At 42.8% G+C, this 18,382-nt stretch overlaps 1 protein-coding gene across 1 annotated transcript; it reads left to right on the top strand.

Moving 5' to 3' along the window:
* The first annotated feature begins 1,841 nt into the window (after positions 1 to 1,841).
* Positions 1,842 to 16,108, top strand: LOC306941451 (WD repeat-containing protein 20-like). Its single transcript, XM_079526935.1, has 4 exons — positions 1,842 to 2,119; positions 8,808 to 8,990; positions 10,195 to 11,703; positions 12,521 to 16,108. The coding sequence occupies exons 1-4, from the start codon at positions 1,871 to 1,873 to the stop codon at positions 12,578 to 12,580; spliced, it is 2,001 nt and encodes a 666-aa protein (XP_079383061.1). The 5' UTR covers positions 1,842 to 1,870; the 3' UTR covers positions 12,581 to 16,108.
* The last annotated feature ends 2,274 nt before the right edge of the window (positions 16,109 to 18,382 follow it).

Below are 18,382 nucleotides of genomic sequence, written 5' to 3'. Positions count from 1 at the left end.
TGTGTGCTTCCGTATATGTTGACAAGATTTATGGATATACTGATTTCCTTTTCCAGCAGCATTTGGCAGATGGCACCTGCCCACAGTATCAAAACTACTAGTAATTGGTGTGTACTTGTAGGCCTACTGCCAACTGGCCTGACCTGAACCCCACAGAGAATGTTTTATTGTCAAGAGGAAGGTGTGAGACACTATAGATTCAACAATACAAATGAGTTTATAGCTGCTATCAAAGCAAATCTGGGCTTCCATAACACCTCAACAGTGCTACAAGTTTATCATCTCCATGCCACGCCCCATTGATGAAATAATTTGTTTAAAAGTAGCCCAGACCACCACGTATTGAGTATTGTGGTGTGGTGTTAATGTATTATACCCCACTACAATTACAGCATTTGATAGCTGTAGTAATCGTTCATGCAGATTTTATTGTTATTACAAAAATGGTTACAAAGCTGATCTGTGATGTGACGTGTTATGAGCATGTGTATAGCAGTGGCTCAGAGCCTCTGCATGATGGCCTCAAAAGTCTAATATCTCCCCTGGTCCAGAGGGATATCCCTTTGGTCTAGTAAGTGGTTAAGATGTTGGACTTTTACGAGGGAGGCCCGTGACATGGGTGCCGTCACCCGGATCGGTTTTCACGCGGGAGGCCCGAGATCGAATCCCGGGTGTTACACATGTAGATCTGTTTGAGTACTTATGCGTTGTACTCAAAGTATATTTGCTTATTGCCTTCTTGAATGATTTTGCTGTTAACAATACAACAACTGATTGTGTCCGGATAGCTCTAGCTCAGTAGGTAGCTGGGCTCTCACCTTAGGGACACATCTCAACTCAGCATATGAGTCTTCGAGAATGCTGTCCCCCCCCCCCCCCCCCCCACACACACACACAATTAAAAGTTTAAAAGTGACCCTGTCACAATTTCATGGTCTTTATTTTCAGAAGTTCACTTATCTTCCATGTTTTTATGGCTTATTGTGCATATTATTCGTATTGCTTGTTGCCTTCCTGCTTGGTCCTGTTTCAAATCTAATTTTATTTAGATTTGAAATGTGTACGCTCCAGTCAAAGCCTCTCATAACACATTTGCTTGGAGGCATACCAAGGACTGGGAGTCTCAATCACTCCATCTAGTGGCCAAAAGAAACACCGGCGCAACTTGGTGAAAAGATGGCATTAATGTTGTGCTTTTGAAATATATGATATTTTCTTTGTATATTGATTTTGGTCTATTTGGAGACATTGGGTAGGCCTACTTGTTTGCTAAATATTGTGGAAATGAACCGTATCTCCTTAGTTTACACAGTAAAATCAGGGTACTAACGTATAATTTGTTTTTCTCTTCAAAATAAAATTGAGAAAACAAGAATTCAACCTAAAATGAAACAACAGAACACAGGCCTGTGATTTCCAATGTTTACAGACATTCAGAATAAGTCAGAATAACGAAAAACAGGCCTGTGTTCTGTTGTTTCATTTTAGGTTTAAAAATAAAACATATTATTCGTTAGTACCCGAACCAAAATCCTTCAAAATCGGTTACCATATTCTGAATTCCCATTTCCCAAAAAGAGGACAAATGCGTGCGTGCATCGTGTGTCATGCCGCGCGTGCGTGTGCACTGTGCATGTGTCGTGGGTGCACAATTTTTTTTTTAGAACTCACGGTACAATACTTTATAATAAAATATTAAGTATTTGATTATCCCCATCCGCTTCAATGCAAATATAAAATAATACTCTTCTTCAAGTCACGTGTTGGTGCTTGCTTTGCTCAGAGCCTTTGCTTTGGGGGGGGGCGCGCATGCGCTGTCGCAACGACATCCGGGGGACTTTTAGTACAAGGATGAACGCCAATTTCCAAGATGGCGGCGGAGGGAGGAGGGAAGGAGATGAACGAGATTAAAACCCAATTCACCACCCGGGAAGGCGTCTACAAGCTCCTCGCGCACTCCGAGTACAGCCGGCCGAACCGGGTGCCCTTCAACTCGCAGGGCTCGAACCCCGTCAAGGTCTCGTTCGTCAACGTCAACGACCAGTCCGGCAACGGCGACAGGGTCTGCTTCAATGTGGGCCGGGAGCTCTACTTTTACATCTACAAAGGCATCAGAAAGGTAAAGGAAGGGGGTGAAATACACACGGCCGTGTCTTTCCCACGCGTGGGGAACGTGCGGCCGTCCTCCCCACGGGGACTTGAAACTGGGGTTGTTGTTGTTTGTTTCTGCTGAAGTGCGCAGATGATGATGTGATCCAGAGGAAGGCCACTTTACCCTGACCCTAGGATGCACACACACTCACGCCAGGGATGCGTCAGTGACGTCACAACTAAGCGCCATCTATATAGCAGTAGTTCCCAAACTTTTTCATGTCAAGGACCCCCAAATTGGCACTAATTAGCCCGCGTACCCCCATTTGAAAATATATGCCAGAGACCCCCCCCCCCCCAATAAGAAGATTTTTACAACTCTAGCCATGATTCTCAACCATGTTCATTTCAAGGACGCCCAGGCAGTTTGACCTGCATTATAGGCTACGGACCCCCATTTAATGGCATTTCTGCCTTACATTGGAACCCCAATTTATATTGTAAAATCATCGTTAATTTAACTCGGAGTGTACAAATGGTACCAAATGTACACACCAGTGTTCATTTGCATCCATTTGTGTATTGCTATCAGTCTAGATTTGCATGCCCCTTGCTGACGCCGACCCCAAGCAGGGTTCGAACCCACAACCTTCCCCATGAAAGGCATATGCTCTAACCACTACACTAGGGCGTCATTATTGTCAGAGTCTATGAGGGTCAATTTAGAACCCCTTACCCCCTTGGGGAACCCTGTGAGTCCATGGACCCCACTTTGAGAATCACTGACTGCCATATGATGAATTCAACACGCCAGGCAGGCAGGGATGCGTCACTCACAACTAAGCAGTAAGCACAGATCTATGTGGAAGTTGGGGCTCAACTTTAAAAAAAAATCTTTTCGATATGATGTTTTTATCTCTGAGACATGGGAGCTCGATGAACAACAATGTGAAGTCCTGACTGTCCATTTAACTCTTGGAGTGTACAAAATGGAACCAGTTCCATTTGTGCCTCGGTTAACAGACCTGTAGTGGTCAGTTTGGTTCCAATACATGAATTCATTAGCAATTTAGCAGGGTACCCCCGGAACTCCCTTAACCCATTATGGACCGGAACCCCTTTCGGTGTTTTAAGCATTATGTTATTCTTTAGATATTGAAAAATAGCAGATCTACAAGCTCGTAGCGCGGCACGAGCTTGTAGATCTGCTATTTTTGAAAAATGTCGTGCAAATCTTTCAATATATATTCTTTCAGAGCGAACGTTTTAACTCAAATCTTGCTTCTGGGGGTCCCTGGAACAAAATATTTACAGATGGGGGTCCGCAGGCTAAATACAGATAATTCTGGGGGACCTTGACATGGAAAAGGTTGAGAACCACTGACATAGAAACATAGGTTTCTTTTTTAAATCGGCCTCAGGTCTAAATGGGTTACGGACTCCTGGCGGTCCCTGAAACATTGTGGGACAAAGTTCTTCATACTCAAGTCATAAGGTCTTTGAAACGGCATAGGTTTCACCGTTTTTGTTCTGTTAATTATAGTTTAGTCACACAGTAGCCCTTTTCTCTTGAGAAGAAGAGCATGACTAAAAGTCTAAACTGGGGAGAGAGTGTCCAAGCAGCTGATGCTTCTTGTTCAAAGGCTAGTATAACGTATGAAATCATGGGACTGTACACTTCCTGCTGTTTGTTTCTGAGTGACGTCACAGTCTTGTCCTTGGTATCTTCATCCTAGAGCAGTGCTAACTTAAGGCTAGCAATAGTGAGCTGGTATAGCCACGGTTTGTTTTGGCCTGGATGATTATGTGTGAGTGTGTGTAACTTACTTTTTATTCTCGCTGTTAATTTAACTCCTTATTGTATACTCTTTGAGTTACCAATGGGATACATTAACACAGGACTTTAGTTTGTGAGGAATGGGTTGTCATCATCAGAGGTTGTTGTCATCCTGTCCCATTGTGTTATAACAAGTTACCAAATGTGTCACATCATGGACTGGTGATGATTAGAATTACATAATCACGTTAAAGTGAATAATTACTACTTAATTAATCTCCGTTATATACTCCTTGTATTCCAAATGTCTGGTCCTGAATATAAACAAATTGGAAGCCCCCAGGTACCAACACAAAATGAAACGGGAATGTAGACGACATACATACATGCTGTAGTAGATTGGCGTAGCTCTTCTTTATGTGTGCCAGCTGTAGACAACACATTAAGAAGAGTTTAATACATCGTCTCTGTCGGGTGGAAAGCAAATTTATCAAAAACCTAAAGATTTTCAGGATTCAAATTTAAAAGCACCAAAAGTAGCTGATCTACAACCAGCTCAAAACAAGTCTCTTCACACCGCATTTCAAGCTTGTGGATCTGCTACTTTTAATGCTTTTGTGTTAAGTATAACCAAGAAGGGTATTAATTTACAAAAAAAGTTAAAATATGAACGGAAGGTAATAGGTTTCTGCAAACGACTATCTTTGAGGGTGTGCAGACCTACATTTGATTTATGCTACAAACAGGCAGTGAGGAGGGAGTGTTTAGAATTTATATCTGAGAATATTATGTATTGGAGGACCTCAGAGAAGATGGTAATAATGGCAACATTTCATCAGCTATGTGTTCCGGTTTGTCTGTTTATCATAGAACTGGTCTTGTCCACAGTCTCTTCTAGGTACTGTGCTGGGAGAAAGTGAGTGTATTTAGTGAATAGTGACATTTACAGTATGTTCAGTGAGTCACTGTGTAAGGGTTTGGATACAGCTGGTGTTGCAGCATAAGCTCAGGGATGGAGTCATGCAGGAAGCCAGGTTTGACTACATTAGCAGTGGCATTAAAATGGGATGATATCATGATAATGGAGGCGATGTTTTGAATCAGTTATTTTGGGCACAGTGCTTTAACCTTTTGTCAGTCAGACGCAGACTGTCACTGTCTTCTTCCAAACAGATACAGTCACGTCTGATTTAGTTGCTGCACGCCAGTGTCGTGCACTGAACAGTGCAGTGCATTGTGAGCTTGTAGATCGGCGTGTTTCGGCAATCAGCGTTTCGGCAATCGGATTGCCGAGCCGCGTTGGTCCTCCCTTTTTGTGTAATGATCTTTGCCATGCCTTAACTTACAATAAAGGCTTTTTCACCTCACTGGAACAGAGTGCCTTGGATCCTCTTCTTTATTAGTTTGATATTAGTCTTTGCTCAATATGTTCTTTTGTTAAGCTTATTGATAAACCTATTTATTAAATCTTGTTACACTGACCTCAGATATACTGAACAGTATTAAGGTAATGCTGTGGAATTTAGAGCACAGATAGTACTTTAGCATGTTAGTGGAATTGTGTTGCTACTTGCTCGGGGACAGCTTGGGTCCAAATTTTATTTCCCTAGTATCAGCTACTGATATTTACAAACCCTGCTCTGCAACAGGAAATAAACTTGGACCCATTTAGAATGTTTATGTTGATACTTTTTTTTTTGCCCAAGAATCTTTCAGAATAAAGGCGCTAGAGTGCCCAGCAGATGAGGGAGATTTTACTCTGAAAAGCACCGTAAACAAGGAAGTGAACGGCTGTGCGCATGCAGGAAACATGTACGAGAGAGCTGCACAAGGTCAAAAATAGATTTTAGCGATCCAGTTTTATACAATTAAAAAAGACCTGAAGACGACCTCCACATGTCATGGGCCTTCTACGGGTGTGGAAAAAGGCTTATAGCCTTTTTTTTGGGAAAATTAAATGGAGACTGGTTGGTGAAGGTCATAGCCAAAATCTAATATCACTATTTTGTAGTGTATCTTTTTTTTTATTATAAATTGCTGTGATATTACAATATCCAAAATCCCAGAAGATATATACCGGTAGTCTCGTATCGTTATAATATTGGCCAGTGCTGCTAATAGCCAGTACCACCGCATTGGGGCCATGATGAGTTTGACCGTAGTAGGCTTTTATTTGTGGTGTGAAGTCAGCGAAGCAAGCAACGGAGCAGCTAGGAGAGAGAGAGAGAGATATGACTGGCAGCTCAGTGAGCCATGTTATGAGTATTGGTCCCACTGGGGATTGTTACATGACGTGATCTTGTTGTCATTCTCCTGTGATCTCATTCAGCGTCACTCTAAGGCCAGTGTATTGTTAAGTGGAGTTGAACACTTCTTTGTTGAGCTCGGTGGATTTAGTGGTTGATATTGGCTGATAAACGTAAACTTTAACGTTTTAAAGCTCACAACGCTCTGTGTTGTGAGCTTTAAAACCTTTTCAAGCTATTTTTGCAATTCAAACAAACACAAAAGTTTCCCTTTAAAACAATGTATTACAGTACATAACAAAAAGGCAATTAAAAAAAATCCTAAAAGGTGTAGGCTGAAGCTAAAAGCTTATTTTTGCCTACAAAATAAAATATTACAAAATCAATAAACATCATTTCAACTTTGATTTAGCAATAACTGAAAAACGAATTATGTTTGCTAGTCCAAGTAGGAAAGAACAGAACAAAAAGCAAAATAACAGAAGAACAAAAACCTAAGAAAATCTGCATTTCAGTGTCAATATAGACCTACGCAGCGTAGCAATGTGGTAGTATTTCCGCCTGCTACCAAATTACATTACACTTCACCTCTGTATAGGTATATACTTGTTTAAATAAATAAATAGTATAGCAAAGAACAGAGACTCATACAAACCATAGTACCTTTTGATATTTGTGCATTTATTTAATAATAAATGCATATCTATAGGGATATTTATGCATTCGATTTTTCGACAATATTTAATTTGTATTTATAATAGGGATACTTTATTCTAATGTTTTATATTTATAAATTACCTTGGTTTTGTACATTGTTTTGAATTTGGTGACTGATCACATTTTTAATTCTTTCTCCAAGCTGATCCATAAACGTACCCCTCTTACAGATAAACATCTATCTTTTGTGTTGGTCCTCGTGTTTGTTCTTTTAAATACACCTGTCCCTCTGCGTATTTGGTCTCACGTGCGTTGAACAGCTCCTGCATGCAGGGTGGAAGTAGATTATGGTAGGCCTTACATTATACATACATTATAATCGCAGTGTTCATTTTTAGGGTTTTGTTAAAGAGTTTATTGGTTGGTGCTAGGTATTCTGATTTATAACAATTTTAACAATTATTATGGCTTTCTTTTGTAGCAGGAAGATAGGGTTGCTGGCAGCCCCGCCCCCTGCTATTCATTTCAATGGAAGTTGCTCAGTGGCGTTTTGAAGCACCCGGAAGAACGCTCTAGTTCCGCATTTGCCAACCAACATTTGGTTGTGTTCTACCCTAGATACTCAACTAGAACTGCTGTCCCTGCCCTTGTGTTCTGGCATAATGACTTCCATTGTTTCACTCAAACTTCATTACCAACAGGCACCCAGGGCAGTGTCTTTTAACCCCTTCATTACCAACCAACAGGCACCCAGGGCCTTTAGGCCTTTTGGCACCCAGTTTCTTTTAACCCAGTCGACTCGAGGCACCCGCCAGACGCCTATCACAGCCTGGCTGCGTATACGCTCATTTATATTCATCCCCCTGGCAACATTATTTCAGTTTTAGAATCGCAATCTGTTTTACTGGCCTGACGAGTACTTTTGCAAACCTGAGGAGACATGACTTGGGTTTCTTGCTCTCTATCTAGTTTGATACAATGCAGTCAATGCAATCAAAACATGTTCCATTGTACTTCTCAGATGTTAGCCTCTCTGTAGTGGGTGTGTCAACTGTCGGGTGATGTTTTTGACTAAAAGTTAGACTTTTGCCAGTGTGTTTCTGGAAAAGATTACTTCAGGTCTAGTTTGAAAGAACTAGCTGGTGTTACTGTATATATTTTAAGAAGTGACAGAGTTTCAACATTGAACTATGTCATGAATTTTCCTTTACAGACTGATGTGATCAGTGACATCACAACGGTGTACTCATGATCCCAAGTTCTAGACCTCCAGTTCTATGCTTAACAGAGGGGTATTTTATTATTTCCACACAAGTTATATTAATGACAGTTCAATGTTAAATGAGTGGTATTCCCCTTTAATGGTTTAACCTACTTAGTTCTATTACAAATAGCTGATCTACAAGCTCACAATGTGACATGTTGTGAGCTTGTAGAAAATCTTTGAAGATTATTGTATTAATACTGAGAGGAAATCTAGAATATACATAGCACACTGTTTTACCTTCTCCCAAGGTGACATTTATCCGATGTAGCCCGCCTGTTTAAGTTGAAACGTTGTGCAATATATTTCACCTTGAGATTGGAGCAAGTAAAACAGTTTTTTTAATGGTTCCTGTAAGGAAAATCCCCAGAGTCTTGTCCTATTATAGATGTGAAAGAAGTGCCCAGTGAAGTACTTTACCTGGAGTTGGAGCAGATACAGTATATCCAAAACTGTTACTTTTCAGGGTGGAGATGTTTCTGCCAGACAGCATGCAACGAAATATATGTTTTCATAAATAGTATAGTCAGTTGAAATTCGAAACATTATTAGTTAATTAAGAGTATTTGAAGTAATCAAACTAGCAATACAAAAATAGTTCCATAAGCATGAAGGGTCCTCGGAAATGTCATAAAAGCAAAGGTTAATGTGATGCCTCGAATTCTGCTGGGCTGTATGTAGACCGGCAGCAGCGACATGGGTTTAGAATGATTATGATATCAATACCCTAAATGCCATTAATTTTTCTTTCATATCATGGCTCCGCCACCAGGCTGCAGACCTCAGTAAGCCCATAGACAAACGGATCTACAAAGGAACACAGCCTACGTGCCATGACTTCAACCCGCTCACGGCCACCGCCGACAGCGTCTCGCTGCTGGTGGGCTTCTCTGCCGGCCAGGTGCAGCTCATCGACCCCATCAAGAAGGAAACCAGCAAGCTCTTCAATGAAGAGGTGGGTGGTGGATGTTGATAGCAGTGATTCAGAATCATGAAAACCCTGTAGTTTGACACATGATCACATGCTACTTAAAGCATAATGATATGATATAGTACTTTATTGTCAGTTCACACTGAAATTTGTCTTGCGACCCAGCAGCCAAGTATGCAGAACACACATTTGACATAGCACAAAGAACAAAACAATATTACATACATGAAGACAAGAGCAATGTCCACCGCCCAGCTTACCCCATGGCTACTACAACTCCTGATTAAGCCTCAAAGTCGACTGGTGGACAAAGGACCTCTTTAGTCTGACCTTATTTTATGCTGGTACACCATATCTCCTTCCTGAAGGTAGCAACCTATATTATACAACACATGGCTAGTATTAGAGGTGATATTCCTTGCTAACCGTAGGATGCTGTTATACATGGATGTATAAAGTTTCTGAAGTGGTTGTCCAACAATCTTTGAACAAATGTTGTTGTTGCAGCAGTTGTGACTTTAGGGCTGCAGACAAACATCCATACCAGGTGGTACTACAGTACTGAAGTACGGGCGCCCTTGCTAAATCAGTAAAGCATGGCCTGGGCTATATCTGTGCAAAATTTGGCGCTTTTAGATGAATTAGCGCGAGATATCCCTAGTCTTCTTTGCACAAGGTGTCCCATAAAAATGATCTGGAAAGACAACCAGGCTAAAAGGTTGTTTTAAGCACCCTCTGGTGGACAAATGTGAGTGGCACACAATCACACATACAGGCATAAAAGGACCGTTTTTACAGCAGATACTTTGAAGGGTGAACACATTAATTGTATTTGGTTTCATTTAGATCAGGGGGATTCAAACCATTTCATATCAAGGTCCATTATCTATTCAGCATTTGAGCCACGGACAATTCGTTGAGATTTAGCCTCTCAGACCAAAGACTAAGAATTTTTTGTTTGGTACCATAGGAGAGATAACAGGCATACGATCAAAATAACAATTATTCTACATGAATTGTGTTGACTTCTTGTAAATTAAGTAATGCAGGTGTTTAACCGTAATTTAACTCTTGAGAGCGGGCCTGCTCAATCTCATTCTGTTTAGCTAAACGTAATGTTTTTCAATCAATGAAAATATTGCTGGTTTAATGGGACTAAACGATCAAATTGAACACATCCCAAGAAAAGAGACTCCCTGACAGGTGTTTCCCTCTCCTCCCCATCCAGAGGCTGATAGACAAGTCGAGGGTGACGTGCGTGAGATGGGTCCCGGGCTCCGAGAGCCTGTTCCTGGTGGCCCACTCCAGCGGCAGCATGTACCTGTACAACGTGGAGCACACCTGCGGGACCACCCCGCCCCACTACCAGCTGCTGAAGCAGGGTGAGAGCTACTCGGTGCACACCTGCAAGAGCAAGTCGGCGCGCAACCCGCTGCTCCGCTGGACGGTGGGCGAGGGTGCGCTCAACGAGTTCGCCTTCTCACCGGACGGCAAGTTCCTGGCGTGCGCCGGCCAGGACGGCTTCCTGCGCGTGTTCGGCTTCGACGCCGCCGAGCTCCACGGCACCATGAAGAGCTACTTCGGCGGCCTGCTCTGCGTGTGCTGGAGCCCGGACGGCCGCTACATCGTGGCGGGCGGCGAGGACGACCTGGTGACGGTGTGGTCGTTCTCGGATTGCCGGGTGATCGCGCGCGGCCACGGACACAAGTCGTGGGTGAGCGTGGTGGCGTTTGACCACTGCACCACCAGCGTGGAGGACAGCGGTACCGACCCGCCCGCCGAGTTCAGCGGCAGCGACGAGGACTTCAACGAGCAGACGCACTTTGGAGGCCGAGACCGGGCCAACAGCGCCCAGTCTCGCCTCTCCAAGAGGAACTCTACCGACGGGAGGCCCGCCAGCGTCACCTACCGCTTCGGCTCCGTGGGGCAGGACACCCAGCTGTGTCTGTGGGACCTCACCGAGGACATTCTCTTCCCACACCTGCCCTTGTCCCGCACCAGGACTCACACTAACGTTATGAGTGCCACTAACCCCCCGGCCACCGGGGAAGCTGCCACCACCACTGCCACTACGGTCCCTGCTGCTGCTACCCCCGGTGGCACCAACGGTAGCAACAGTGACGGCAGCAACAGTGGCAACCCAGCAAACTCCATCCCCCCCACCGCCGCCGCCTCCTCCTCTTCCACCGCCCTGCCTCGTTCCAACAGCTTGCCGCACTCCTCCAACCCAGCGGGGGGTGGTAGCGGTGGGGTGGGCAGCACCCCCAACAGTCACACGGGCAGCAGCAGCAACAACAGCAGCAGCGGTGGCAGCAGCACCACCGCCACCGCTACCGCCACCGCTACCGCCACCGCCACCGCCAAGGGCATCATGGACAGCGCCTTCATCGCCACGGGCGTCAGCAAGTTCGCCACGCTGTCGCTGCACGACTCGCGCAAGGAGCGCCACGAGAAGGAGCACAAGCGCAACCACAGCATGGGCCACATCAGCAGCAAGAGCAGCGACAAGCTCAACCAGCTGAGCTCGGCGGCGGCCGCGCGCACGGCCAAGGCGGACGCGGCCAAGACCCTGGGCACGCTGCTGTGCCCGCGCATGGAAGAGGTGCCCATGCTGGAGCCGCTGGTGTGCAAGAAGATTGCACACGAGAGACTCACTGTGTTGATTTTCCTGGAGGACTGTCTGGTCACAGCCTGTCAGGAGGGCTTCGTTTGCACATGGGCCAGGCCCGGAAAAGTGGTAAGTGACAGGCCTGTCATGGACACCATGATGTGACCATGCCTGTGTCTAAACGAGAAACTAAATAAGCCACAGGCGATGATGATGATGATGATGATGATGAGGGGGAGGGGCTTCTACTGTCAGGCCACAGAAACTTCATTTTTCTCTCTTTTGTTTACGAGCAAACATTGATCACGACTGTTCCCTCAACACTGTGTGCATGTTGACGCTTAAAGCCACATCCCTTTTTTTTTGGTTGATAAAAAAAACGACTAAAAGACTTAAAAAAATGTTGCTTCTTTTCTTCTTACATTTTAACCACTTAAACCCTGTATCCTTTGTTGACCGGGGGGGTCACCTGGGGTCTATACTCCACTCAGTTTTTCCCCTCGACACTAAAAATCTCTGCCGAAAATAGCCGATCTACAAGGCAACGCCTGTAGGTCGGCAATTTTCGCCCGAATGTTCTGCTGTATCTTTCGCGCCAAGCGTTCGCCCATGGTGATGTGGCCCCGAATAGGGGACGCTACACGCTAGGGGTTCATGTGGTTAAAGATGCCGTCTCATTTTTGTCTCCGTGTCTTGTTGTGCCTGTGTGTGTGTGTGTGTGTGTGTGTGTGTGTGTGTGTGTGTGTGTGTGTGTGTGTGTGTGTGTGTGTGTGTGTGTGTGTGTGTGTGTGTGTGTGTGTGTGTGTGTGTGTGTGTGTGTGTGTGTGTGTGTGTGTGTGTGTGTGTGTGTGTGTGTGTGTGTGTGTGTGTGTGTGTGTGTGTGTGTGTGTGTGTGTGTGTGTGTGTGTGTGTCCTTGTGTGTGTGTGTGTGTGTGTCCTTCCACAGGGACTGCTCTCGTCTCAAAACAACAACGCAGCCAACTCTCCCAGTGGGACGGTCGTATAGCCCCGGTCCTGTGGCGCTGCTTAACCACAGCTCCATCACGCCACAGGGACTACCCAACCCGCTTTAGATTAGAGCAGTGGGCCCCCAAATAATTGTCTAAAACACTAAAATTTTAACGATAATACGACGTTAATATAAAAGATTATAATGAAAATGCTTCTTTAAACCTAAGTCTTTATATTGGGAATAATGTTCGCAATATAAAGTACAATGTTGATCCAAGCCGGAAACGCAATCAATCGATTGGTTATTAAACCAAAACATGCTCTGAAAGCACGCACGGGCACACCCACATGACCACGTTAACACGGCAGCCGTTTGGCTGCCGTGTTAAGTGGCCAAATGGGTGGGCCGCGAACAAACGCTTTTCAAGAGTTTCTTGTGGGCTCTGATCCAGAGAAGGTTGGGAGCCACTAGATTATGTGAGAGGTGATTGGCTGAATACTTCCATCTAGTCTGAAGCTGAAGCCCCCCTCCCCCCCACCACCCCCTATCCTTAGTGCCTGTAGGTCTTAGGAGACTAGACGAGATGTAAAGCGGTATGACTATGTCTCTCTCCAGCTAAAACCTTTTGTTATAAGAAAGGATCTCGAGACAGATTTGATATGCTCACGTCCTCTTGGTTTGTTTGGACCATAGATGGTGTAATAGAGTGGTTTGTTTTGGGGCGGAGGGGTTATCTCCAACTTCCGGGGTGTTCAAGAGAGCCTTTCTTCTTTTTTTTTGATTGATTGATTGATTGGAAATATCACAGTTTTGAATTTTTTTGCACTGATTTTATTTCATTTTATTTGTATTCTCTTGTCCCACCCCCCCTCTTCATTTTGAATTTGTAATGATGGCAGAACTCAAATGCAAAAGGAAAAAAAATGTTTTTTGTTTTCCGAAGATGGCTTTGGAAGCACTTGGGATATAGCTACTCATTATCCTGTCTCAACGCTGGATGCTGCAATCACATGCCTAATTTATCCCTGAGTTTCCAGTGAATTATGGGCGTCACTTCTTGTTGTCAGTCATTTCGATAAATTTGAGTGATCTGTGTCGGTCAACACTGTGGGAACACAACCTGACGGTTCATACGTATTAGAGTCGTATCCTATGTTTCATTCTGATTGGCTGCTGTTGCTGCTGTAACACCTGAATCTCTGCATGGGGATTGAATGATGCTGGTTAACACATTGATTGGCAGGTATTAATTAATACCAAAGGCTGTTTGAGGGGACAGGCCATCATATTTTTTCCACCCGGATTTTGTAAACGCGATCATCAGTTCTTTATGGGCCATTGAATATAGCTTGTTTTGACCAAAAACACAATCTGGAAAAGAATCCGAAATACATTTATTGTTTATTTATTTACTATATCTAATAGCATGTAGGCGGACAGTTTCTTTTCTTGTTTTCTTCACTTGCAGTTCATTTCTGGTTGTATCTGTCTACTAGCAACCTACGTTGGCGAAGAGCGCCGTCTATGGTAAACCACTGAATAGACCGAATGACGCAATATTGCTTGATGATAAGCATTGATCATTAGTTTGATAATAATCATTGATCTGTCAGGTTATGTTCCCACATTACATTATTGTTGCCCGTTTTGATCCCTGAAATGAATTGAATGACTGATGACAGGAATTGATGCCCATAGATCCCTAGGAAACTTGTGGAAACTTAGTTGCGTGCCAGTGTCGCACCAAGGAAAATAGGCCATCTGAGCTCACCGTGTGTAGATTGGCTATTTTCCATGTGAGTGACACCATCGTGCGACCAAGTGTAAATCGGGCAATAGTTGGTTTTTCTTTTTATAAAAATAGACAGAAAATTGTTTGCACTTACATAGTTTGTTAAGAGGACAACGGCTTTACAATTGGGAGTGTGTAAGGTCTCCCTGACAAGGTTGTTGAAATATGAATGGAATTTAAAACGAAAAAAAGGAAAAAAATATAATAATAAGAACCTTTGTATCTATTGAACAATTATTTTAATATTGTTTCGAATGAAATGGGCTCTGTATTATATATGTAAATATTGTACTTCAATGATTTATGGGTGATATGATCATGATTATTACACTAGTTCGAGGTTCTCCTTATTTCAGAAAATAGTGATATTTCTAATTACAGAAACAAAAAATATATATACATAATGTTCAAATGAATCTTGGAATTATGCAGGTTAATGTTTTGTTTTTCTGTTGTACATAAAAAAGAGAATTCAGGTGTATTTTTCTTAATGAAATGTTTGGTATAGGAAAAAACATCTATGAAAAAAAATCCTCCTTATGTTTGACGCTAGCTAAACGCGCCGCTGCGCAATCATTTTTCTGACGTTACATGCTGGTAGGCAGAGACGCAGCGGTCTGAGGCCTTGCTCACACTGCAGGCAAATCTGGTTTTGTTTTCTCAAATCTCATCTTTTAAGGACTGACTGTCACACTGTTATTTTGTTGCTGTTGGGCAGAAACCGTATCTCCATATTTTAACTTGTGTTTTTTTTTGTCATACATTAAGCCCTACTTGCCATACTGCAGCGTCACACAAGCATCAAAAGTAGCAGATCTGCAAGCTCGAAACACGGCGAGAAGTTACTTTTTGAATTCTAAAAAGTAACAATTTTGGACATGTGAGGTTTCCTCCTGACAGACAATTGGCAAGTGATCAGGTCAGATTTGGGTATTCAGACATTGGCAAAAATAAAGCCTGATCTACAAACTCTCAACACGTTTGTGTCACAATGTGTTGTGAGCTTGTAGATCAGCAATTATTTTTGGCGAGCCTGGTGTATGATGAAGTACGGACCGAGACACATCTTTATAAATGGGATTTGAATCTCATTTCAAACCACATAGGAATGTCGACCAGATCTGAATTCACAAAAAGAAAATCCAGGTCTGTCTCTTCTTACTTTTTGGCTGTTCAGAAAGACTTCATTAAAACCGGTCTAGTTCTCAGTCTGAAATCTCTGAATAGGCCGGATTTGGGCTGCCTAGTGTGAACATAGTCTAATTCAGCCATCATTCAGAGCTCAGGTATACCACAGGAAAACTTAACTTTTAGCTGGCATAGCTCGTTCACCCTATCGACACATTGTCCCATCAGTCACCATCTGTGTTAATTTAACTCTCAAACTAACATCTCAGTCGTCTCGCGTAGCCAGACAACTATTCCACAATCTCTGAAACTGAAACATTTTGAAATTTGTGTGAGGTCTGGCTCGCCAGACTACAACGAACTAACGTAACCAGACTGAGAGATGGTTGGTTTAAATTTGTGGCTGGGTAAAACACACCCTATAACTTCCTCTGGTAATTGTTGAGACATGAATGACTGGACTTGATGCTGACCTTGTGAAAAAGACAAACGACACTGTGTTGATCAATTGATGATACATGTCAATACTTGATGATGATGATGATGGTGGTGGTATGTGTGCTTGAGGGGAGCGAGTTCTTGAAGCACCCACATAAAGATTGAGGATTCTAACAGTGGGAGCCTTTTACTCCATGTGACAACTATTAAAACAGCTTTGACCAGATGCCTGTCACTGTCTTTTCTTCCTGTCCTTTGCTTTTCTGTAGAAGCCTTCTCTTTCGTTTACAATAATAAGCAAAGGCCAAGTCAGTGACACAATCGGTGAAACAAAAAAACTATCCAAAAATAATCGTAACAATAGACATAGATTTTGCATATTCACACTTTCTATTACTTTAATTTCGGCCTGGAACAGTTATGTTTATTTTGGCAGTGTTTGTAAAAATTGGACTAGCCCAGTGGTTGTCAAAGTGGGGTCCGGGGAGGGGGGTCTCCAGCTAAATGTTACCATGGTTAATTAAAAATAGTGCTATAAAAGCTCCCTTTTTTTTGTAATTTTAGAAAAAATCTTGAACGTGTTTGAATTAATTATTTTTATACATTTTCTTTTTAACACACACAATCTTCTCTTCTGGAGGTTCCTGACACAAAACTTTTTCAGATTTTCTGCACCAAAATTCTTCACCAAAAATATCCAAATACAGAGCCAAAGATCAAGTTTAAAGTATTGAGTTAAGTGGTCAAATGTCTGAATATACACATGTAACGTGAATCCATATGTAGTGGGGGTCCCTGCTTCATCCTTCTCTCAGCTTAGGGGCCCTAGGCCTTAAAACTGTTGACCCGAAGACCCCACACTTAGGAGGAATAATGGGTCCACCTACTACAGTGTGTAAATTGTAATTGACTTGAGGTTTAGAATCAGAATTTCAAACTGCCCAGTAGGAGGCAGTATTGCTCTGAAAGAAAACGGAACTGTTACAATAATAGGTAGGTAGGTACCCTTGGGCCTTGTATGCAGTGAGCTTTCATTTGACAAAGCTATCACTTTACAAAATGGGAGACATATAACTATAGGAATTCATTGATGCAAAGTTTCTTTCTGTCCCACGGGTGTGGAGTAAAATCACAACTCCAGAAAAGTATCACTGGCTTTAAAAGTCTACAGCTGTTTAATAGGGGGAGAAAAAAAATCAGTTTTGAAACCCATGAGTTTCCAAAGGCTAATAGGAAGAATGACTGACAGGTTGGAGAGCTCTGCACAATCTAGTCACTCATCACCATTGTTGCCATATCTGCTTATTATAAGCGACCTTGGGTTTGTTTTTTCCATAAAGTCGCTTGTAAATTATTGGTAGTTGCGGGTTGCAGGTTTTTGGGCTTGTTTCTAAAGTGTAGTTGGGATAAGTGATGCTTTTTTATTATTTTTACGAAAGTGTTAAATTGCTCTGTATTTCGATAATATATGAATCATTGCTATATAGAATCAGTAATGGTCTCCCTGTCTCTATAGCTCTATTAAATGGCTCTATTGCTCATGTATCCCCATAAACAAGTTGTGTCAGGAACCCCTGTACCAGATTCGTGTTTAAAAACAATGTTGTAAAAATAATTATGTCAAAATATTTAACTTTTTTCCACAAGATTTGTTTGAAAAAAAAAGCTTATAGATGTACATTATAGGTTTAGAGTGCTCATGTGGTGGAAAAAGTAAAATCAAATCAATATGCTACTTCAATATAGAAATACTTTTCCGGAATTCAAAATTGACTTGATTAAAAGTAAGTACCAAAAGTACTCGTTATGCAGAAGAATGTCCTCGTTTCACAAGTTCTTAAATGTATAACATGTTATATAAGGTATATCATTTGAAAATAGGAGATCTACAAGACTCACAATGCAACACTGATCTACAAGCTCACAACGGAACGCATTGTGAGGCTATTTTTTTTTTATGTTGTGGCTTTCGCCTTTCATTTTATATATTTATTTTTTTTATGGAGGAACAGACAGTAGGCTGACAGGAAATGGGGAGAGAGATCGGGAGTCGAACCCACGGCACACTGCCAGCTAGATTACCAGCCAAGGTGCCTGGACCGCTGAGCCATGGCCCAGGCCAAGATCGGCTATTTTCAAATCTACAAAGTAAGTAACTAGTGACTAAAGTTGTCAAATAATTGTAGTGGAGTAAAAGTATATTTGCCTCCGATAATATAGCCCTATAGTCGCTTCTTTTGTGGTTGTTTTTCCTAGGCCTGCGTGGTTGCTTCTTTCTCTAGCAAAGTCTGGCAACACTGAAGTCCTTTAGGCGGTAGGTAAGTAGTCAGTCATCCCATGCAGCAGCGCGGAGGCTGTCTATCTGACAGTAGTCAGTCATCCCATGCAGCAACGCAGAGGCTGTCTATCTGACAGTAGTCAGTCATCCCATGCAGCAGCGCGGAGGCTGTCTATCTGAAGTCCTTTAGGCGGTAGGTAAGTAGTCAGTCATCCCATGC

This window comes from Electrona antarctica (genome assembly GCF_951216825.1).
Source record: "Electrona antarctica genome assembly, chromosome: 17".
NCBI classification, from domain to species: Eukaryota; Metazoa; Chordata; class Actinopteri; order Myctophiformes; family Myctophidae; genus Electrona; species Electrona antarctica.
This window is presented reverse-complemented; position numbering and strand designations above follow the sequence as displayed.